General features: G+C 43.0%; 1 protein-coding gene across 1 annotated transcript; it reads right to left on the reverse strand.

The window, feature by feature from the left end:
• Positions 1–4780: 4780 nt before the first annotated feature.
• Prkra (protein activator of interferon induced protein kinase EIF2AK2) lies at positions 4781–23168 on the reverse strand. Its single transcript, XM_052725015.1, has 8 exons — positions 22876–23168; positions 22224–22393; positions 18763–18844; positions 15723–15801; positions 14662–14779; positions 12011–12105; positions 7824–7998; positions 4781–5416 (listed from the first exon to the last, which is right to left on the reverse strand). Exons 1-8 carry the CDS (start codon positions 22938–22940, stop codon positions 5259–5261), a joined length of 942 nt encoding a protein of 313 aa, XP_052580975.1. The 5' UTR covers positions 22941–23168; the 3' UTR covers positions 4781–5258.
• Positions 23169–24652: the final 1484 nt, after the last annotated feature.

Genomic DNA, 24652 nt, shown 5'->3' on the forward strand with positions numbered 1-24652 from the left:
CGACTGAATAGCTAGTTGCCACATCATCATTACACGATGTTCTCTGTAGATCAGTGGTTCTTGACCTTCCTAATGCTGCAACCCTTTAATATGCTTCCTCATGTTGTGGTGACCCCCAACCATAGTTATTCTTTGCTACTTGATAACCATAATTTTTCTACTGTTATAAATCATACTATAAATATCTGATATGTACACCATGGCACTTGTGTACCCACCTATCTTAGTTAGGGTTTCTATTCCTGTGAAGAGACACTGTGACCACGGCAACTCTTATAAAGGGAAACATTTAATTGGGGCTGGCTTACAGTTTCAAAGTTTTAGTCCATTATCTTAATGATGGCATGAAGGCAGACATGGTGCTGGAGAAGGAGCTGAGAGTTATACATCTTGATCCAAAGACAGCAGAAACAGTTGGTGTGCTACTCTAAGCGTAGCTTGAGCAAAGGAGACCTCAAATCTCATCCCCACAGTGACATACTTCTTCCAACAAGGCCACACCTATGCCAGCAAAGCCATACCTCCTAATAGTGCCACTCCATTTGGGGGCTATTTTTTCTCAAACCACCACCCCACCCCATCTCTCACCCTTCATACAAAACATGTAAAAATGTAATAAACTTTAAAAAGAAAATTAAACATAAGTCATACTATCTTGGACTACTGTTATTGTCCAAGAAAAGCAAATGTCCTTCTGTGGCATTGGCTTTATTTATGATGGCATAACAAACCCATCATAGTCTGCTGTCTGAATAATTCCTAGTAGGTTGTCAAGCCAATAAAATCGTCAGGGTAAATGATATTCTTAATCATTTTCAAAAGTTTATTTTTCAGAGTCACCTGAACTGCAGAGCATCAAAATAAATTCCATTTTTCCCATTTATTAAGAGCTGCTGTTTAATCCCAACACTGAACCCTCAGGTGTGAAATCCATCCATTTTAGAACTGATACCAGAGTACATACTCCTTCCTCATTTTGAATGTCTTTAAATTATATTGTTCCAGTGTGGATTCAGCACTAGTCACAGTGGACTTTGCCTTCAAGAGTAAATTTTATTTCCAACATAGCCTTTGAAAAATGTTAAGAGGAATCTTTTATAAAATATTTACTTATTTGTTGAGAGAGAGAGAGAGAGAGAGAGAGAGAGAGAGAGAGAGCACTAGCTCATGTCAGTGCCATGCATGTATGGGAAGGTCAAAGGGCAAGTTTTGGGAGTTTTTCTCCTTCCACTGTGGGATCTGGGGATTGAACTCAAGTCATCAGGCTTACACAGCAAGTGCCTTTACTCTGAGCATCTCTCTGGCCCACGTGGAGTCTTTTCTAAATGCAAATACACATATACAAATCTATAAAATGGAACCTACAGAGAGTTACAGAAGAAGAGCAAACTACAAAATCATAACTTTCTTTAGAAATTGTAATAAAGTGAAAATGGTTATGTGCTCTAAAGAGAACCCTGCATAGCCCAGATTTGTAATTTTATGTGATTTATATGACTCTTTTCTGACATCTGTTCCTATTCAGCTAAAACTCTGTATCTTAGGTTGGACTCCTGGGGAGTAGATGGTGAGAAAAAGCAGAAGAGGAGGGGTTGGTTACAGCCTACAAAGACCTCAGAGACCCCCATGCTCAACTCGGAGGCTGATCATTCCTTCTGACTTAAATCAAATGAAAACCAAATGGTCAAGACTTTATTGCCCAGCTGCTGGATGCAAGATGCCCAAAGGAGGGTGTGTGACTTGGGTGTAGGCTCCGGACTGGATTAAATGGGTATGTGATTTACGCCATCCAGCTGAATTCTTTCAAGATGTCATCAACAGAAGAGATGATGGCTCAGTCTATTAAAGTACCTGCCTTGCAATCATGGGCGCCTGAGTTCAGATCCTCAGCACTCACAAATAAGGTGAATTTCCAACAGAGTCTTTGAAAAATATTATGTGGCATTTTTTATGAAGTTTTTATTTATTTAGAGTACATGTGATGCATGTCTGTAACCCCAGTGCTAGGGTGGCTGTGACAGGAAGATTCCAGGGGCTCACTGGCTAGCCAACCTGGTTGAATCAATGAGCTCCAGGTTTGGTGAGAAACCTAGTCTCAAAAAATAAAATGGAGAGCAGTGGAAGGCAACCCTTGACATGGACCTGTGGCCTCCGCCTGCATGTGCACCTATATACACATTTGCACAAGCATATACATATAACACCCACACAGAGGTACTGATGTCTACATTCTGTAGAAGGCAATGTTATTTTTGTTAATATCTTGATATGGGGACAGAATCGGTTTCTGAATCTCTCATTTGGCCTTTATTATTATAATATGTCTTCTTTCATTTTTTTTTTTAGCCGTCTATTTATTTTTATTTTATGTGCATTGGTATTTTGCCTGCATGTATGTCTATCTGCATGAGGATGTCAGATCCACTGGAACTGGAGTTACAGACAGTTGTGAGCTGCCATGTGGGTGCTGGGAATTGAACCTGGGTCCCCCAGAAGAGCACACAGTGCTCTTAATCACTGAGCCATCTCTCCAGCCCTGTGATATGTCTTGCCACAGAGCCAAGGAATCATTTTTTCCCAACGGAGGTCATGGCTTCTGCAGACCTAACTAGCTAGTTTTTTGTTTTGTTTTGTTTTTGTTTTTTCGAGACAAGGTTCCTCTGTGTAGTTTTGCTCCTTTCCTGGTACTCGCTCTGTAGTCCAGACTGGCCTTGAACTCACAGAGATCCACCTGCCTCTGCCTCCCGAATGCTGGGATTAAAGGCATACGCCACCACCGCCCGCCCTAACTAGCTAGTTTTAAATTCTTTCAACTCCTGCTATTTTCACTGTTCAGTCCTAGGCCTGGTCCTAGGCTTCCATGGAGGCCTTCTGGCTTTCCCATAAGGTTTTGAATGACCAATTATGACGGTTATTCTTGTCAACTTGGCTGGATTGAAAAATACAGAGGAGGTGAGTAAAACCTTTTGGGTAGGTCTCTGAGGTTCCCAGAGACAAGGAAGTCATGAAGGTTATGATTAAATGTACTAATTTAATCTACTAATGAATTAAAAATTTGAATAGACTATTGGGAGCCAGAACCATGAGAGGTGGACCTAAGTAGAGGAAGTGGGTCACCGGAGCTGTGCCTTGAGAGTGCACTTTGGCACTTATCTTTTCTAGTTTCTTTTCTCTGCTTCCTGGCCTCTATCAGGTGCCACCTGGTCCCACTACCCCATCACACCTCATCTCAAGTCCACAGCAAAGCGTCCAGCTGACCATTTAGACTGAAATCTCTCAAACCCTGAGCTAAAGTAACTCTTTTCTCCTTTGGTTAGGGATTCTGACACAGCCATTAAATCACTCTTATTCTCCCATATTTTTCAAGGCTGTAGCAGCGCTTAGCAATAGCTGGTCAATTCTACCATCCTTAACGGCTGGCCCCTTCCATATTTCTCTATTACCTTATACATAGTACCTACCATTGAACAGGCAGCTCAGCTTACCACTTGTAAAAGTCATAACAAATGTGCTATCCCAGCATCCTAGGGGTTGTGGGCTCTGCTTACCATCACGGAGTAGGGCTCACCTGCTGTAAGTCAGGTGATGGAATGAGGTACAAAATCCCACTGGTTCTCCTTTCTTGTGTCACTCCTACAAGCATCCTAGCTTGGGTTTCCTGAGAAGCAAACTTGGAGATGAAATTAGAGAATAGATTAGGGGCTGCTAGCTGCGGCAGGAAAAGAAGGCCCATTGGCAGAGGGAGAAGTGGGGGTATACAATGTAATCACAAGGCAGTCTCTGGCCGGGTGTAGTGGCACAGGCCTTTAATTCCAGCACTTGGGAGGTGGATCTCTGTGAGTTCAAGGCCAGCTTGATCTACATAGTGAGTTCCAGGATAGTTAGGGCTGCGTAGAGACCCTGTTTCAAAAAACCAAAGCCAAATCAAAACAACACATAATACTCACAAGGCAGACGCAGCTGTCCTTGTGTAGGGGGAACTCTGCAACTGAGATGAGCTCCCAATATGGAGCAGTATGGTGACTCTTTGCGTGCAGGCTGCCCTAGAAAGGAGGCCTAACTGGTGGCTCTCTCCAGTTAAGGCAATTATGAAGAAGTCTGATAGAATATCAGCCACGCTCCCAGACGGGACTAAATCATCACGCACTTAAGAAGAATCTAACCTTTTCTAACCTTTCCCCACAACTTCTCAAATGCAATATTTTGACATTTATGTATTGATGGATTGTGTGTGTGTGTGTGTGTGTGTGTGTGTGTGTGTGTGTATGTGTGTGTGTGTCAGCACATCTGTGGAGATCAGAGGACAACTTGTGGGAATCAGTTCTCTCCTTCCATCACGTGGGTCCCGGGAATCAGCTTACATTGTCAAGGTTAGCAGCCAGCACCTTTACCACTGAGCCACCTCGCCAGCTCTTTTTCGAACCTTTAAATCAAATCATGTCTTTAAAATATCCTTGTGAAAGAATTGAGTGAACTGGAAAGGGTTCCTATGGTTGTCATTTGTATTTCGTAATTGTAGTAATGCTTTTTTAAACCACCAACTCATCTACAAACGGTTAGGTCCAAGGAAAACACAATGTTGCACAGGCTTAGGAAAAAAAAAAATCAAGACGTGATGCTCACATACATTTGCAGGATTTTACCTTTGAATTTCTGCAGTAAGCTAGCGGCATGCAGATAACAAGCTATCCAAATGAAAATGTTCACAACAATGTTCACCTACAAAGAACAAAGCTAAGATCAAGTGAGTAGCTATTTAATAAAACAAGCAGAGCCCCCATTATAAGAACAGCTCTTTATTCCATGGTTTCAAATACAGAGCAAACCGACCATGTTCCCTGAAATTTAGCAGTGACATTCAACACAACCCTCCACACTCTAGTCTAAAGCAGAATTCACGTCACAAAGCCCTGCGCAGAAGAGAGTTTCAGCACCAGTGAGACTGTTGCCAGCGGTACTTGAATCTCTCCGCTGTCAGTCAAACGTGCAGGCTCATCCTACGTGCCCGATCCTGCAAAATGGGTGCTACACTCCGCCGTGTGGTACAAAGTTTATAAATACAATAGACCAATACAAAGTGAAGCCATTAAAAAGAGCTTAAGAACAACTACCAGGAGACAATTAAATCTGGGAAGTTGACGGAATCTGAAGAGATCTGGAAAGGACACGCGGACGTACATAACAGTCAACGTTTTCCTGGGGAAGAGGTACGAGGGGAACTTATGCGCTGCGGAAAGATTTCGTACGCTGCCCCGAGCCTACTTTCTTTCTGCTATTATCTTTAAATACTGCAGAGCATTGTGAGCAGCGTCACTCTGCGCATTGCTACAGGAGATGCCCGAGCCATGACACACGGTGATAGGACTGGTGGACAATTCTGCGAGACACTGATACTGTCCATTGGCACTCAGTTCCTCTGTAATGACACATGTAAATACGACAATCAGTGCTGGGTATGTGCAAAGCAAACTCTTTTTTTTTTTTTTTTTCTGGTCGTTAAGCATTCATAGCACACTACCTCATTCATTCATCAATACTTAAACAAACAAAACACAGACAGGGAGTTGGGGATGCCAGCTTACACCTGAATTCTATAGCATGTGGGTGGAGATAGAGGACTTCCAGTTCTAGGCCAGCCTGAGCAATACAGCGATTTCTAGGTTAGCCTGGCCATAAAGCAACTTTTAGGCTAGCCTTGGCTACAAAGCAAGACACTCGAGGAAAAAAAAAATCTAACCAAAATAAGACAACCTCCACCATCATCCCCACATGCTCAGCTGCAGAGGTTCTCAAACTGTTTCATAATTACCTAGAGAAAACTGAAGGAAAGGCTGATGTCTGGACTTCATGTTAGTCCACTCAATCAGAAATCAGGGCTCCTACATTTCTAAGAACCTCCAAGGGAACTCTAATGTGACCAGTAGGAGAGTGTGTACAAATTACTGAACCATAGCACATGTCTTAATAGGAAAGTACCATTTACTAAAGAATAGGCAAGACTGTATTTTCCATTAGGAAGTCATTTTCAGCAGGCATGTAAGCAGAGTAAACTTGATGCATGGGGAGACCACCCCATGCTTTCTTTCCTGATCTTTGGTTTGAAGTCTGTGCAGAAGTCTTGGTTACAGCTTCCTAAGATCAACACAGAAGCCCAGGAGACAAATGTTCTCATCAACTGATGAGTCACTCACTGAAGACAGTTAAGTGAGGGGAAGAAATAAGCTTGAAATATAAAGTGTCACTTATTTAGAGTGGCCACGGGGGCTGATGAGGTGGCTCAGTGGTCTCTAGGTTTACAAACCTAGAGACCTGGGTTTGATCCCTGGAGCCCATGTAAAGATGGGAGGAGAGAACTGACTCCACAAAGTTGTCCTCTTTGTCTCCCATACATGCTGTGGCACACATACACACACACACAATCAATAATAATTTTGAAGTGACCATGGGTAAGTGATATTATTTAGTCATTAATTTCAAGGAAATTATCCCAATAGCAATAGGATTACTGAATGAGTGAATGGGCTTTCTAGTCACTGCAGCAAAGGCTTTTTCCTTCAATAAAAGAAAAATTGACATAAAGTCAACTATTTTTAAACTGAACAATTCCATGGCATTTACTACATTCACAGCTCTATTCATTTCCACATCGTTTCCATAACCTGACAGGACACCTGCACCCCTTAGACAGTTATTCCAAGCCCCTCCTCTCCCACTCCTGACACCCACCAGCTTGTGCTGACTGCATGGATTAACCTCTACTGACTATTCCGCTGGATCATACTGGAGTCTTCTGGGTCTGGCTTCTTTCACTTGGCACGGTACTCTTCAAGTTTGTCTACGTTGTGGTAGGAATTAGAACTTCATTTCTTTCTGGGGCTGAATGGCATCTCATTGAATGTACACTCAACCATTTGTTTATCCACTTACTCCTTGAAGAACACCTGATCTGTTTCTACTTCTTGGCTCTTGGAAGTATACTATGAACATGTCGTTACTGGTATTTGAATACTAGTTTCAATTCCCAGGGGTGACGTTTCTTGGTCACATGAGTTGCTGATAATCTTCTTATCTGGTAGTTGCACCATTTTATACCTGACCACCAATGTATGAGGTTCCAAACTGGAATCTCACAAACTTTTGTTGTTTCCCATTTTCCTGACTATAGCCATCCTAGTGGATTTGAAGTGGTCCTTTCAGGCTTCCTTCTTATTCCACATTCTTTTTTTTCTTAGTCCTGTTTATGACAGCTCAGTCCTCTATGTAGTCCAGACCTTCAGCAAACTGAAGACGCTGATAAAGTACTTATGGAATGGTCTCTCATCAGCTGTCTTCCAGACCACCTATCTGCATTTGCTGCCCAGATGCTGCGTCATATGCTGTTTATCCAGACTCTGCATTTGATGCATGGCTGCAGAGACTATTGTAGGTTCTTTCAGCCCCTAAGCTCTACTTTTCCAAAGCTCTGACAGGCTAGGTCTCCACATCTCACTCAACAGGGATAGCACATTGTTCTGACGTTAAAATCCAGACACTAAGCATGCATGTACATGTGTGCAAGCACATGCACACGCGCGTGCACGCACACACACACACACACACACACATGCACATTAAACAGATGTATAAATTGAATTAAATGAAAATCCACAGAGATGGGGCATAGTGTGACATTCACTCCCGTAATCCCAGCACTTGGGAACTGGACCAAAATCAGGTAGGTGTTCAAGGTCAGCATGAGATCCACGAGACCCTGTCTCTAAACCAACCACAATAAAACAAAAAGCAATGAGATGGAACATGTCAGGATGAACAAGAAACCTTACCTATATCCAAATATGTTATGTTAAAACCCTGCTCCTTGGCAATCTCACTAAGCAGCTGGATGTAGTCTGTGTTTGGGAGGCTGAGCAGGCTTCTTTTCAGTAAGTTGATCTTTTCACCGGGGGAATTCCTCAATGAGTGCCAAGTACATCCTAGGGAATGTTCGACCACATTCGTCTAAAAAGCAGAGATGAAGGAAAATTTAGTTTCCTAACCGGGCCTGTTCCAACACCAGCGTAACTGAGAGCACTGGTTAGGGACTGGAGACGGCCCAGGGCTTGAGAGCACTGGCTGCTTTTCCAGAGGACCCAGGTTTGGTTCTTCCCAGCGTTAGGTCTAGGTAAGACACCGCCAACAGAAATGCTTTCATTTTGATAAGTTCTTGCACCTTGGCCCAGAAAGATGGCTCAGCAGCTAAGGACTCTTGATGCCAAGTCTCATGCCTGAGTTTGATCCCTCAGACATATATGGTAAAAGACAAGAGCTGACTCCCCCAGGAAGCTGCCCTCTGAGATCCACACAGACTCACCTGACCCCACCTCACACCCAAATAAAGGTAAGAAATACTTCCAGTTCAATGTCTGAACGAGTCTATATACCCACCAACTGAAGGTGCTGGAATTTTCACTTTCACTAATATCAGTTACTAAACACTGTAGCTTTTACTAACTTAAAAGGTAAAAATATCTATTTGCATGAATAAACTGAGTATTCTTTCTTTTCTTTCTTTTGTAATTTCCTACTGGGCTTTTTTTTTTTTTTTTTTAATGTATGTTGTGCCGTCAGCTGTCTGCATCATAGCTGAACCACCCCTTTTCCTACTGACATGAAATCACTGCTGCCATCACTGGGTATCTGTACATTTGCACCTACTCCTGCATTCTGTCCGCTCTCCCACCAGGAACCTGGGCTATTACAGTTTTACAATTTCCTTTATTCTCTGGGAGGGCAAGCACCCTAGGCTACTTCAAATTCTTGCTTTTTAGGGTTCTTGACTGTGCTCAAGGATTTGCTTTTTGCTTTTTCCAGATAAGCTTAGTAAAGTTCTACTGAGGTCCAAACTGAATTCTGATAGATTTAGAGTAAGACAACTTACATTTTTATATCTTTACTATAGCAAGTCTCTGTGAAAAGAAGAAATAATGCCACATAATCTAATTTCTGTTATATTCCTCAATAGGGTTTCAAAGTGCTCCTATGTGAATCCTTGCACATTTCTATTCAAGTTTACCCCAGACATACCACTCCACTTTTTAATATTGAAAATGGATTTTTTTTTTACACTTGTAGCTCTTGGGTTTATAAGAAAATTATTGACTTTTTTCTAGTATACCTTTTTTTCAGAATAGATTTTCTATTTTTCCAGAAAGTGGATTTTTTTTTAAATTTTTAAAGTGTTTTGGGGTGTGTGTGTGTGTGTGTGTGTGTGTGTGTGTGTGTGTGTGTGGTATGGTGTATGCATGCATGTAGTATGTGTGAGAATAGCTTACCCATGTGTCAACATTGGCCATCTTCCTCCATCACTCTCCACCTTATTGTTTGAGTCACACCTCTCCCTGGACCTGGAGCTCACAGACTCATCTGGACTGGCTGACCAGCAAGCCTCAGGGATCCTCTTGCCTCTGTCTCCCCAGTACTGGGGTTACAGACCATCGTGCCCGGCTTCTTTATGGGTGCTGGATTTCTGAACTTCGGGCCTTCCTTATGCTTGAATGGCAAGCACTTCACCTGAACCAGCTCCCAACTCGCAGGTTTTTGTTAGTCTATGTACATCTACCCATAGACACAAGAATCAAAAAGCCCATGAGTGGGAAAAGAGGGCAATCCCCTGCCTCACCCTCTCCTCACCTTCAATCTCTTTCCCCTATGCAATAAATTTAATCTTCTCCTTTTAACTACTCTAGTTGGTACTTTTGTAAGACTAAAGGAAGTGAAACCTACTGATTTTGTACATTAATTTAACGATACATGCTGCTATTGTTTCTAGTAGGTGCTTTGTTTTTGAGGCAGGGTCTTGTTTACCTCAGGGATGCCTTGAACTTGCCATGCAGCCAAAGGTAGCTTTGAACTTTTGATCCTCTTGCATCCACCTCTCAAATGTGCCACCATACCCAGTTCTCCAGGGGTTTACAGGAATCTAATCCGATTATTTGCATCTAGCAATCACTTCTGGCTCATCTTGTTTCCAACTTCATCCTGTTCCCTGTCATCTAATTATATTCTTAATATTTCTAGAACAAGGTCAAATAAAACCTCTTTGGATGCTCCAATGTTGCAGAGGAACTTTGTATGACTGTCCAGGCAGACAGCTGTCTCTGTCATTTCCAGAGTTTTGGAAGTTGCTTACAATGCTCTTCCTGTTTACTTAGGTAATATTGTATCCTTCTGAGGTCTTTGATGTAGTTGAAGACTAGATAGTTATAATTTTCCTTGGTTATGATAAAAGATAAAATCGATATAAAACTTTAGACTCACAAATATAGGATAGATAGAATATTTTCTTTAATTTTGCCAAATACAAATAGACTAGATATTATAACTGTAATTCTTGCTTGATTACTGTTTTGTTATATGTAATTTCACTATGTTAAAGTTAAACCCTTCCTTTTTGATTAGACAGAAAAGGGGAGGTACTGTGGGATGTTCTGTATGCTGTGAATGTGTTGCTCTGATTGGATGATAAATAAAATGCTGATTGGCCAGTAGCCAGGCAGGAAGTATAGGTGGGATAAACAGACAAGGAGAATTCTGGGAAGTGGAAGGCTGAGTCAGGAGATGCCAGCCTGCCGTCCAGGGAGCAGCATGTAGTGGCACACAGGTAAAGCCATGGAACACGTGGCAACATATAGATTAACAGAAATGGGCTGAGTTTAAATGTAAGAGCTAGTCAGTGGTAGGCCTGAGCTAATGGCCAAGCAGTTTTAATTAAAAAAAACAAAAAACAAAAACAAAAAAAACCCCTCTTACTTGATGTCCTGTTTTATTTTTTATTTTAATGAGATGATTGTAATACAGAGACATATAACCAGGATTTTAATATTTTTGGATTTTTTTTATCAGTTATGATTGCTACAAATATCTTCCTAGCATCTACTAAAAAGATTGTTTCTTTTTTTCCCTGTAAGTGAGGATCCTGCTACACTTGTGCCACCAGATGTGGGAGCTGGGAACCAAACCTGGGTCCTCTGCAGAGCTCTTAACCCTGGAGCCATCTCTCCAGCCCCTCTAAAAGTCATTTCAAAACAGACTCATTTCTCTCCACTTCCTCTGCCCCCACCTTAGTTTACGTTATTATATTGCATGCTTTCTATGACACCACTCTAGGGGTCTCTCTGACCCTAATATTCATTTATTCCTTATAATCCAACCAAGTGATTTCCTTTCTAACAAACAAATTAGATTTCTTTTCCTGCCAAGGTAAAATTTGTTAATGACTTTGGACTACACTCAGTATACATGGTAATTTCTCTAGTTAGCCGTATTAAGACACGATCTCTCTGCCTGCCTGGCGTCACTCTGAGAATTCCCTCCTCTACCACCATGGTCTAGACCAATCAACCACTTGCGGTTCTTAGACTACATATGGTGTTTAACTCCGGGGACTTTGCACTTGTCATTTCAGCTTAGATGTTACTTCCTCCTGGAGGCCTTCCTGAAGCCCTGGTCTTGGCTGGATGCCTCCTCCGTGTCCTCGTACCTCCTTCCACCTGGACTGTCTGTAGCATTCTGTCCTCTTTCAGCCGGCTATTAAACTGGTTAGAGGCAGAAGAAGCTGGGTACGCACCACAGTACCCGGCACAGTGCAAGCTCACCAAATGACCATTAATGGACAGATAATGAATGGACGAAGGGACGGATGCATAAAACCAGCTCCACCACCAGCTCTTTGTTGATTTGCTTATTTGGACCCCCTGCGTGCTAAGCACAAAGCACACCACTGAGTCACACTGAGCTCTTATTTTTAGACCCCATCCTGAGATTCTGAATCTGCTGTGTCTCCCAGGTCCTTTTTCCTGAACCAACTCCAGCTCACATACAGGAGGCAACAAAAACTGGAGTCACACATAACTCAGCAAAGCAGAGATTTTTAAAAATCGCAACTCTGAAGTGTCAGTACAAGAAAAGAAGGGACATTTCCTGTAGTGGGAGATGTCCAGTCACATCAGAATCGTAACTGATTATTACTTACTAGAGAAATGTGGTTCTCTGGAGAAATATTACTAAATTTGGCGAGAAATTTCTCAGCAGCATTTCTCTTGGCTTGTTTTTTTGATGCCCCCTTTCCTAAATAAAAGAAAGAAACAGTAGATTTAGAAATTAACGTTCACAGAAAATGACCAAATTTGTTTTGTTTTTTTGTTTTTTTGTTTTTTCGAGACAGAGTTTCTCTGTATAGCTTTGGAGCCTGTCCTGGAACTCACTCAGTAGACCAGGCTGGCTTCAAATTCACAGAGATCCACTTGGCTCTGCCTCCTGAGTGCTGGGATTAAAGGCGTGCACTACCACCACCGCCCGGCTGACCAAATGTTTTATTAGTGAATACCTCAGGATTTTCATATATTGCACCAGCATTTTCTTATCACATTAAAATTTTTGTTTGTTATAATATATAGTGTATGTATCTCAATATACCCTACCTCCAAAATTCTTCTGTGTTCACCTTTATTAAGTCTGCCACCATTTAGCTGCCTCACTAAAATATACACACGCAAGTATTAGAGTGTGTGTGTGTGTGTGTGTGTGTGTGTGTGTGTGTGTGTACTGCTGGCAGTGAAAGCCAGGGACCTACATATGCTAGGTAAGTGCTCTATCACTAAGCTATACCACCAGTCCTCAAACAACCATTAATTATTTTTGAAAATATTTGTGTGTGTGTGTGTGTGTGTGTCTGATGTGTCCATGTAAATACATGTGTGTGTGGCTGGGTCCACCATGTTGGTGCAAAGAGGAGCCAGAGATCAACACTGAGTGCCTCCCTCTGCTGCTCCCCATGTCTGTTGTTGTTGTAATTTTTTCCACACAGGATCTTTCCCTGAACCCGGACCTCACTATTTAGCAGCGAGAGCTGGCCAGTGAGCCCCAGGGAATCTATGTGCCTTGTTCAGTGCCCCTGGCCATGGGTGGGTGCTGAGGATTCAGACTCAGGTTCGTATGTTTATGCAGCAAGCAGCTTACCCACTAAGCCTTTCGGCAGCCCAGTAATTCTTTTCTTTAACAGATTTTCTTTAATAACTATACTTTGAAACTTTGCAGCTCTTACAAAGTTATTCCCTATACCTAGCACATGAATCATGCTTAGTTTAATTCTGACCAATTAGATTTATCAAATACACTTGTATTATAACCCCTCTTAATGTCTATTTCTTGCTTATAATCTTTTATAAGATGACAACTATGTGAATTTAAAAAATACATTAATAAGGGTATAGAAGACACTGAGACTGAAAGACATGTTAAAACTCTACTTCTATACATTAGTTTTATAGATTTTAAAACTGGGGCTGGCCAGATATGATAGTTCACACCTTTAATCTCAGCACTTGGGAGGCAGAGGTAGCTCATGGTCAGCTTGGTCTACAGAGTAGCCAGTGCTACAAAACACACACACACACACACACACACACACACACACACACACACACACACACACACAGAGAGAGAGAGAGAGAGAGAGAGAGAGAGAGAGAGAGAGAGAGAGAGAGAGAGACCCTGTCTCAAAAACAAAACCACGAAACAACTGGAGATGCAACTCAGTCACAGAAGACTTGCCTCGCACATGACAGGCCGTATGTTAAATATCCACCACCACTGAACAATTCATAAATAAATCAGAAACCCAAGGAGACAAAGAAGTTTGCTTAACCCTTTAAATCAAGGGCTGCAGGAAGAATAGAGGCTGAAGGTTCCGCTTCCGGCCGATGTTCTCCGCACTGGCCCACACTACCACTAATGAGTAAACACTGGCCTGTTACGTGTGTCTAATCTCCAGCTAAGGCAGAATGCTATTGACTTCTCTTTTCTCATCTGCGTAGTGCTGGGGATCCGACCCAGGGTCTCACTTATGCGAGGTAAGCCCTCTACCACTGTTCTGCACCCATAGTTCACGCAATCCCAATTTAAACCACTTTAGAAGTGACCAAAGCATGCCAGAGAAGTTAACATAGGAATTCTCATTAGTACTTTCATAGCGTATGTCCTTTATAACACAAAATTTGCTGCCATTAAAAAGGACAACCTCTATTATCTCTTTGTAATTTATTATATTACTGTTTATATTTTATGATTTGGGGGGCTGAAACTAGGGCCTCATACATGCTAACCAAGCATTCTATCATTAAGATAAACACCCTCATTAAGTTAAATACCCTCACCAGCTCACCACAATTGTTCTTTGCCATGTAATCTCTCATTCCTCACCCCATTTTTCTAGTCCAATGAAAACTAGTTAAGGCCTAGAGGCTATAATTTGCCTGTCTTTTCGGTTACAACCTCATTTTAAAAACATCACATTAAGAAACATAAGCCGGGCGGTGGTGGCGCATGCCTTTAATCCCAGCACTCGGGAGGCAGAGGCAGGCGGATCTCTGTGAGTTCAAGGACAGCCTGGGCTACAGAGTGAGTTCCAGGAAAGGCTCAAAGCTACACAGAGAAACCCTGTCTCAAAAAAAAAAACAAAAAAAAACAAAAACCAAACAAACAAAAAACCCCATAAATATCCTCAGAAAGTCAAAGATCATAGAAAAGAGATATCACTATTCAAAAAGTCACATGACAGAAATTTCTATGACAATTCACCATCCTAAAATATCGCAAACGCCTCTAGCTGTAAGAATCAAGTACCAGTTTCCATGTATGACTCTAGCCTGCAAATCGTGGTATATTCCCTCTTGTGAGCAGGTCCTCCTTCCTGGGAAAGGGTGTATTCGGGAAGTCGCCAGCCATGGTGAATAGCCAATTCCTGTAAAATCAAGGAGGTCATAGTAGTCATTTGAACTATTTGGTGGCTCAATCCTTTGATCCTGGTCCTAGTAACGAGCTTGAAAATAATCACGGCACTGGCCAAGGGAAACTGAGGGAACACCCTCTTTTTCCCACAGGCATGCCCACATTTTATATCTTACGTCATAATACTGAAAGCAAAGCAGTTTTGTGCCATTGGCAGTACTTTCCTACTGGGCCACAGAGACTGATGCCTGAAGTCAATGAGAAAGGCAGGCTACGTGTATTTTTTCTTTTCTTTTTTGCTAGAATAAAGCAATTATGTAGGCCGCCTCTCTCCTCTTGAATTTAATTAAACAACCATGGTTCTGTGTAAATTCTGTCTCAACAGAAGTACAAAGAGTCTTTTTTACAAGAGCAGTGAAAATGGCCATGTTCTTAAAGCATAAACTCACTCCCCAACTGCTTCTTGGCCTTTTGGCTAAGACAAGTATTAACATTCTATCCTGTTACACCAAGGTCTGCTTTTACCAAGTCACAATTCCACTAAACAAAGGCAAATACTGAACAAGAAGAAAGTCCAAAACAGAGTAATAAGGAAATAATCCCAAGTTAGCTACGGAAAATGCAATGATCACTACTTAAAAAACAAAATATTCATTGCTGAGGCCTAGTGACACCCGACGCCATTAATCTCAGCACTCGGAAGGCAGAGGCAGGTGGATCTCTGTGAGTTCAAGGCCAGCCTGGTCTACTGAGTGAGCTCCAGGACAGCCAGGGCCACATAGACCCTGTCTCAGAAACATAAGAAAGAAAAGAAAGGAAGAAAGAAAGAAAGAGAGAGAACAAAATATTCACATTTCCCCATTATGTTAAAAATATCAACTGCTTGTCTTTTCTCGGTGATAAACAAATTCATTATACTTTAGTCAGTAAACAAACAGTATGGGAAACTGACTTACCTGTAACGAGCCAATTGGATTCAGCTGGTTCTTTGGCTGTTTGGATGGATCAGGCAGTAAAGGGTCAGGAACTGCAAAGCTAAACATTACATAAAAGTGTTATTAAATAAAACGATTTGCTCTGAGCTACTAAATAAATGACAATTTATTTAACCTCCTCTGCCTAAGCTCCTCCATCCCTTTTACAAGGACTGAATGCCCCTCACTCCGACTTCTTTGGGAATCTGATCGACCCATCATCCAAGAACTATGTCAAGCATCATTTCCAGATGCCTATTCTTTTACCTCAACAGATCATAAATCTCTCATTCTTCTGAAACACTGTACCATTTGGAACCGAACTTAGTGGCATATGCCTATAATCTTGCCACTCTGGAGGCAGAGGCAGGGGGATCAGGAGGTCAAAGCCAGCCTTAAACACAGTGAGTCTGGGCTAGCCTGAGCTACACAAGACCCTGTATTAAAAAACTTAGTCTGGCTCTTTAAAAAGTTGTTTGATCGTAAATTATTCCCTGTTGCACTCAGCCTGTTCATTCCTCACCTAACTTCTTCTGACTCACATTGACTACTACTTGGTGGTAGGACCTATGCATTACTTACTTATATAAGCTTTGTACATTAACAGACACTTAATGAAAATACTTAAAATGTACGTATGGAGGGCTGGAAAGATGGCTGTGGTTAAATAAATACACTTGCTACTCTTATAGAGTACTTGGGTTTGGTTCCTGGTTCCCATGGGGTCAGGATGGCTAACAACCACCCATAACTTCAATTCCAGGGATCAGACACTTCTTTCTGTCCTCTGTGGGCACCAGGCATGCATGCAGTACACATACATACATGCAAGCAAAATACTCATACACACAGAATAAAAATAACTAAATCTAAAAACAGTTTCAGAAAAAGTACATGTAACTATAAAACTTAAAGAAAAGATCATGAATTTGGGATGGAGAGGAGGGTTGGACAAGGAGGAGGAGACAAGAGTGACACAGAAGCATGTATGGAGTTCTTAAAAATTACATATGTGTGTGTGTGTACAAAGCACATTACTATTAAAACTACTTTTATTTATGTATTTTATGTGTATGAGTGTTTTGTCTGAGGGCAACAGACCTCATGGGACTACAGTTATAGATGGTTGTGAGCCATCATGTGGTTGCTGGGAATTGAACTCAGGACCTCTGGAAGAGCAGCCAGTACTCTTAAGCACTGAGTCATCCCTCCAGCCCCTTAAAACAAAAAAAAAAAAAAAAAAAAAAACAATAACAACAAAAAAACCCTCAGTCAGGAAATCTAGCTCTAGCAACAGTAACACAGGCTATAAATGTTTTTTCATCCAGATATCTAGGCAAGAAAAATTCGTTCTGGCATCTGCTTAGTATAAGGTTAATCCTCTGAGATTTTGATGCATCTTGCATAAGGTAAACGCCCTACATGAATCTGGTTCTAGCATGTGTGTGTGGATTATAATCAGAGGAAAGAGAACAGGCTCTTCTGGGGAGTTTGAAATCACGATGCCTAGTCCTGAAGAAGCTGCACTCCATGCTGACAACGACTAAGCAACTCGAGTCATTTCTGCCATGACACACGAGGTTCTACCATTGCCATCTCCTCCAACTGCCAAGTTTAACCCAGGCTGACGAGATAGACGAGTGTTCACTTACAATGCTGCATGCCGAAGCTACGCAAATAATTGGGATGGAGAAGTGAGAAAGTCTCTGTATTAAATCAGGCCACTGTGGGCCTGATTACAGCTTAGTAATTCTCATCTTATCTGTCAAGAAGCACAAATACATAGTAAAGTTTGTTAGCCTTTCACGGTGACAAAGTGAAGTGCCCAGGGGCAGAGAGGACACGCTGTTTGATGATTTCTACGAATGTACCCAACACTCTGGGGTGACCTTTGGGCTGCACATGACAGGAGGGCCACCACCAACAGGTGGAAGGGCTCAAGAGCTGAACTACAAGAAGTGTGACTTGAAAGCCAGCCTAAGTCATTTATATGCAGAGGGATAAGCATCACCTTGTGAGATCCAAGGCTGGTCTGAGGCAAGCACTTATCACAAAGGTAAACAGGCCACTAGTTTTGAATTACCCAAACGCTTCAGAGTGACTGAGAAATAGAGAGCTACTGGATGGGACCTAAATACACTCCTAAAACTGTAAGTTTCACTATGGCTGGAGAAAAAAACTAGTCTACACTAAACTCCATTGGCCCTTTGGCCAACTATGGGCAGATATCACATGATATCTGAACTCCAGGCATCTCTGGGTGTGTGTAAGGGAGGAAACTGAAGGTATGCCGTCTTCCACAGTGGACCCAGTGTGAATCAAAGACACCACTGATGAGACACACAATGCTCAAGACCAATGCTCATTCTAATGGCGCTGGCAGTGGCAGACATTTCCTTTTGGAAGTGTCTGGAATTACTACTCTCCTTAACAAACCCTGTACTTGATACAGGGAAAGGACACTTTGCCTCCTTTTTCCAAATGAGAACTCCTAAGGGTACTTTCAGATAGGTAAAGTGACATATGCCTATAATACCAGCATCAAAGAGGATGAGGTGGGAGGACCATTAGTTGGAGTCCAGCCTGGGCTACATGATGAATTTGAGGCCAGGTAAGCTCCAAAAAACAGAGTAAGACCATCTCTTAAAAAAAAAAAAAAAAGTACTGTTTTTACACACCCTTTTCCATCTTACACCTTATTTTCTTCAGTATACAAATAATCAATTAGTTAACAAATTAATACCCTGAATATTAAGAATAGTAATATCTGCCGGAAACCCTGATTGCACTCCAACACCACCCAGTAAAGCCTAGTTCATGGCAGCCTTCCTTTAACAGCTAACTGCCAGACTGAATAGGCTTACATTGTCTTTAATGATTGGCAGGCTTTCCTGGATATGGAATTTCAGAGTGAAGACACCACCAACCGTTCACTCTACTGCTTTTCTGAGCACGTTAGAGTTTCTCATCTTACCTCAGCCATGAAAATTTTGAGCTGCAGAATACAAGAAATTGAGCTCACCAAATACTTGCATTGGCTTTCAAAATGTTTATGGCGGCCTCTGCGGCTCTATGCTTCGCCAGCTTCTTACTCGTGCCTTCGCCTGAATTAGAGACGGGGAAAAAGTTCTTAGTCTCTGTGAAGAAGTGTGGGTTTCACAGCTGTGGTCACAGTGCAAAACAAAGTCACCGTTTACAGGCTTGTTACTGAAACCATCCATTACGTGCAGTTACATTATTAAAACACTCAACATGTAAAAATCAACATATTAAAGCCAGTTTTGAAAGTATTATTTATTTGAGTTTATGCATACCTATATAAAACACTATTTCTATATTATATCTATATGTATTATATAAAATAGGAATAAGCTGGATCATATCATACCTCCTGATGAAACAGAACTTAGCATTTTGCTCTTTGTTGTAGGATATTTGTACACTGTGTGAATAAAATGTATTAGTGTAACTGGTGTAATAAAAAGCTGAATGGCCAATAGCTAGGCAGGAGGTATAGGCATGGGCTTCTGGGCAGAGAGAGAGGAAGTAGATGAATCTAGGTGTGCAAGAGACATCAGTGGGACTCTAAAGTCAGACATATGGACAGAACGTAGATTAAAATAAGTGGGTTAGTTTAAGTATAGGAGCTAGTGGGACAAGCCTAAGCTGAGGCTGAGCTTTCATAATTAATAATGTCATTATTTGGGAGCTGGCTGGTGGGACAGAAAAAAGACTCACTATAGCTCTTCCTTTATTCCTAGACAGAGAAGTTCCTGTACAGCAAGTTTTCTTTAAAGAAGCCACCGACAGTTCCTGTTCTAGCTCAGCAGGCAAGATTACACATGGAATGCACTGGAGAAGGGCTGACACACAGAAGGAGCAGCTTATGTCCTAAGTCTTCCTCACAATCAGTAGAGCTAACATGGGTAGACAAGGGAGGATGTGGGAAGACTGAACTCTTCATTTCAGCCATCACATGAAGTAAATAGTGAAGTCCATCTTTTCCTTCTGGTTTCAAATCTCCAAACTCACAGAGAATGTTTTCAAGTGTGACCCTCAAAGATCAGAGGACACAAAGCCCTCTACTCTCGTATCTACTAAAACAGACACTTGGAATATGGCATGGGACTAAACAGAATCTCTTGCTCTCTAGGACAGACAGCCAAATGTCTGTTAACAGATAGCTGACATACAAAGGGCATGTTATAACATGCCTCAGTGCAAGCTATAAGGAGGCATACAAGACAGCATCTTGCCAGGTATGGCCATCTAAGCCCACCTATTCAGAAGGCTGAGGCAGGAGGATTGGGAATTAAGGGCCACCTTGAGCTCCCACCAGACACCGTGTCAAAATCAAAAAGGAAAAAATTAGCAGCTTAGTTACACTTGGAGACACTCAGGAAGGGAGAACTGTATAGACTCCTAGAAGACAAGTCAAGGCTGGTAAAGTGAAGGAGGGAAGAGGATTGGGAGATGGAGGACTGGAAGAACACGGAAGGCCGAGGAGCACCCACAAAGGTTGCAGGGCAACAGAGCACTCAGTGTTCTCAAGGCCCCAAGCAGCTGAATATGAATAAAGCCTGTGAGTTGATGTGAGGGATTCTGAGACTCACAGGTGGAGGAAGAAATGAAGTGTATTATAAATTTGTCCTTTCCAAACCTTCACGTGTATAAGAATTGCCAGGGAACTTTTTTTTTTGGTTTTTCCAGACAGGGTTTCTCTGTGTAGCTTTGAGCCTTTCCTGGAACTCACTTGGTAGCCCAGGCTGGCCTCGAACTCACAAAGATCCGCTTGCCTCTGCCTCCCGAGTGCTGGGATTAAAGGCATGCACCACCACCGCCCGGCTCGCCAGAGAACTCTGATCTCACCATTTGGGAAGGACCCGATACTCCGTATTCCTACCAAGTACTCTTGTGGTATTGAGGCTCCATGCTGATGTTTTAAGAAGGCTGTAAATCATGTTAACAAGTTGGGGTTTATTTTAAACATTCAGGCAATGGGAAAATCACTAAATGGACTGTAAAGAAAGAAGAAGATATATTATAATGCTAGAAAAAGCATTCTGAGTTAGGTGATGGTGGTGCATACCTATAAGCCCAGAATTTGGGAGGCTGAAGCAAGGGGACAAGGAATTCAAGGTCAGCTGGGGGCTACACTGGGAACATCTGCCTCAAGACAGCAACTAAGAACACTAGCTGTCATGCAGAGAATGGGTACCACAAGACTCCAAATTCAAAGAGCAGGAACACAAGAACTTTAGTCCAAGTGAAAGATAACAATGGTCTACACCAACGGTTCTCAACCCCCACAGGGGTCAAATATCAGATGTTTGCATTATGATTCATAACAGTAGCAAATCAGAGTTATGAAGTAGCAACGAAATCATTCTATGGGTTGAAATAAGTTGCTCATCTCTAACCTAAAATGCAGTTAAAGGGGAAAATGGCTTTTGTTTTTCTTGAACACTCCTCACAAATATTTGAAAAATGAGCAGCTACAGTAGAAACTCAATCTAACCTTGTGGATTTCTATAAGGAACCTTCCAGCCTATACCTACAATCCATCCACCACCACCACCCCACACAAAAATAAATAAAAAATAATAATAAAAAGAGCTTCAAGTTTTGAATTGGCTTCAATGACTGTCGGTAACCCCAGACTCCCAGAAACAAACATATAACGTATTCAGACTACTAGACAGTGGGACTTTAGCTTTTCCTAAATTTTTTCTTTGTATATTTACAAATTAAATTACTCAACATTTTTTATGCTTTCAACTAAGTAAGCATATAGGAAAATGATGTTCACATTTACAAATTTCAACTCTGGTTGCCGTTTTCTCAGGCTCAGGCTGAAAGAAGATATGAATCTGGACTGTGAAACTTCATTGTTGTGTGACCTTGGCAACATGGCTTATGAAAATGTCTGTGAACTTGCTACTTCATGAATAAAAAGGGGAAACAATCTTATACAAAATACCTGTGTAGTATCGAGAACGAGAAGGTACTGTGCAATACAGCTAGGAGAGATACAGTATGGCAGTCTCTGCCTTCCCCTGATATTTCATGGACACAGACTCAAGAGTGGTACCAAGAATCCAAAGTTGTGTGTCTATAAGAGGAACGCTCAGAAAATTCTGAGGTCATGCCTACTAGCATCTGCATTTGTAACTTTGAAAGGTAATAGTACCTACTGACCTAGCTATAACAGCCCCAAGAACACTTCCAGTTTCTAATTCTTAAGAGGAACATTAGCAGGCTCCCTAGGTATAGGAAGAGATGTGTAGGATGCTTGGATACTTTCTGAGTTTCTTACATCTTATGGAGACATAAATTAGGGAGCAAAACAAATGAAGTTGATGCTGGAGTCTCGTCTGTTCCCATAGGTGTCTTAGGTAAAAGGGGACACTTTTCCTAATTGAAAAGTAACACAAAGTCAGGACCGCCAGTCCACATGGTCATGGGGGTTAACTTCATACAGACCTGTGCAAGTTATGTCACCAACGGTTACTCTGAAGGTGAAAGTGGGCACGTGTACTTGCACATCGGATCTTTCACATTCGTAAACAGGTATGTTCTTGGTCTTCATGCCGTATTCGTGCAATACCTGAATCGGTGTTTTCCCAGGCTTGGCCGTTATCATCTTGCCCAAACTGCAAAAACCAGAAAAATGTATGCTTTACAGGTCAAAGCTGAAAGGGAAGCAAAAGCATCCCCTTGTCAGTTTTGACAGCCACAAATAGTGACAAAAAAGCTCCCCAGCAGCCAGGGTCAGTGGCAAGGCCTGGGCGCACCTGTCTCTGAGCGCTGCAGCCCATAGCTAAGGGTAGAGAGGTCTGTAGAGAGAGAACTTGAACGCAGTGGGAGGGATGCGGAAGGAAACCGGGTGGGCTCGGGAGCTGCAGGCTAGATCAAACCTACACCCGGGTCCGTGCACCTTTGGTCATATCCTCCAGATCCGATAGTTGCCGGAGGGGCGGGGCGCGCGGCAGATCCCGGGCCCGGAAGGCGGGCCCAGTGCTGTGCCTGGGGAAGGAGGGGGCTTTACCCAGAATGCAGCCCGACAGCTGGCTCCCCGCCCCTGCCCCACTGCCCACCCGTCTTGGGCCTGCGGCCTCGACAGCCCGGCGCTGACCTGAAGGTCCCGCTGTCCTCGCGCTCCAGCGGCGGGGCCTCGGCGTGATGCCTGCTGTGGGACATGGCGAGAAGGGACCGCTGGGCACAGAGATCGAGAGTAGTGTGGGTCTGGGTCCTCCCTCTCCACGTCGGCCAGATCCCGAGAGGAGCTTGCCTGCACTGCTGCCAGGCTCCCCCTTGGATAGCTGCCTGCCTCTCTCCAGACGAGGGACAGGCGGAGAGGCAGGGAGAGGCGGGGCCACGGCGCGGAAGAGCCGGCCACACCCCCTCTCCGCCGGGCCTCTCGGCCCCGCCCCTCTCTGCCATGCTCCGCCCCTCGCTGTTCCCGGTTTCCCCCTACGCCACCGCGCTCGGCCCCTTCCCGGTTCCCCTTGGGCGGGTCCCTGCTCTTCCCAGCTATGGCCCGCGCCCTGGTTGGGTTCCCGGAGCTTCTCAGTGCCCGGCCCCGCCCCTCCGGCGGCCAGGTCCCGCCCTCTCTGCCAGTCCAGGCTCTTCCCAGCTTCCAATGCTTCGGAGAGCCGGGCCCCGCCCCTCATCCGCTAGGCCCCACCTCCATGCCAGTCTGGGCTCTTCCCAGTTCCTGCCTGCGCCCCGCTTCGGTTCCCTGGGTTTCCCCTCCCGCCTTTAGTGGCGCAGAGGCTCAGTTCTTTGTCCTTAGAGGGAGGCCCTTTCCGGTGAGAAAGCTTGTAGTAGGCCGAGAGCCAGCATGTTTGAAGAGGAAGGAAAAAAGATTAAGGGTTGGGCTACTTTAAAATTCCGAATGCAAAATTGCTAAAAAAAATTCGGATCTTGGCCCCAAAACTTGAGACCCCAGAGTGTCGGCTAAAGGGGCTGCAGGCAATCCCGGGTAGGGCTGGCTTAAGAGTACTGGATCCCTGGAAACTTCTGCCTGGCCGGCTCCTATGGCTTGCAGGCTTTAGGACAATACTTCTCAACATTCTAAAGCTGCGACCCTTTAATACAGTTCTTCATGTTGTGCTGACCTCCAACCATAAAATTATTTCGTTGCTACTTCATAACTATAATTTTGCTACTGTTATGAATTGTAATGTAAATATCTGATATGCAACCCCCAAAAGGGTTGTGACCCTGAGAACCGCTGCTTTAGGAGATTGCAGCATCCACAACGACATCAGGGAGGTAGGGGGCACAGCAAGGATATTTAGACCAGTTTCCAGGATCGCTCTTCCCGCCCCTGCTGACTTGTGCAGTGGGGAGTGACGACATTAGTCTGGGATGCTCCACTTTCAGTGTGTTGTGGGTGTGTCAGACAGGAGTCTTAGAGATCTCTGAACTATGCACAGTGGCTCCTGTGCTTACTTGATGCGCTAGAACTGAATTCTAGAAATGTTCTCACGAAGAGACTGCTAAAAGTTATTTCTAAAAATAAAATGTTTAGATCGGTGTACAAGAACAGTTGGTTTTATGATGGAAATTTGTTTTGGGTTGCATGTAAGCCCAAATACTTGGAAGCAAGTAAAAATATCCAGAATCAAATCAAATTGAATTCTCCTTGGGGCTTAGGTTAAGCCTATTCTCTCTTTCTTTATTTCCGCATAAGGAGTGTAGGTTACTACCCAATAATGCTATTATACTTACGTGTTAATGAGTATTGTGTTGTAAGGACCACTTTCAAAATATGTCAACCACTTATGGCCATTCAATATCTCAGTATTGGAGTATTTCTAGAATTTAATTTAAATGGATCCACAAAACTCCTTGAAAATAAGCCAAAACTTTATACAACTATTTTTATAGGTTGAGTGATTGGGACA

Source organism: Peromyscus californicus, unplaced genomic scaffold (genome assembly GCF_007827085.1).
Source record: "Peromyscus californicus insignis strain IS unplaced genomic scaffold, ASM782708v3 Scaffold_7__1_contigs__length_154581171, whole genome shotgun sequence".
Taxonomy (NCBI): domain Eukaryota; kingdom Metazoa; phylum Chordata; class Mammalia; order Rodentia; family Cricetidae; genus Peromyscus; species Peromyscus californicus.

What these genes read in the sequence shown, in the direction of transcription:
- Prkra (XM_052725015.1), bottom strand. Translation starts at nt 22,940, where the DNA reads ATGTCCCACAGCAGGCATCACGCCGAGGCCCCGCCGCTGGAGCGCGAG. An exon ending in AAAGCCAATGCAAGTATTTG is followed by an intron (nt 15,802 to 18,762) that starts GTGAGCTCAATT and finishes TGTAATGTTTAG; the next exon opens with CTTTGCAGTTCCTGACCCTT. An exon ending in CAGAGAACCACATTTCTCTA is followed by an intron (nt 7,999 to 12,010) that starts GTAAGTAATAAT and finishes TCTGCTTTTTAG; the next exon opens with ACGAATGTGGTCGAACATTC.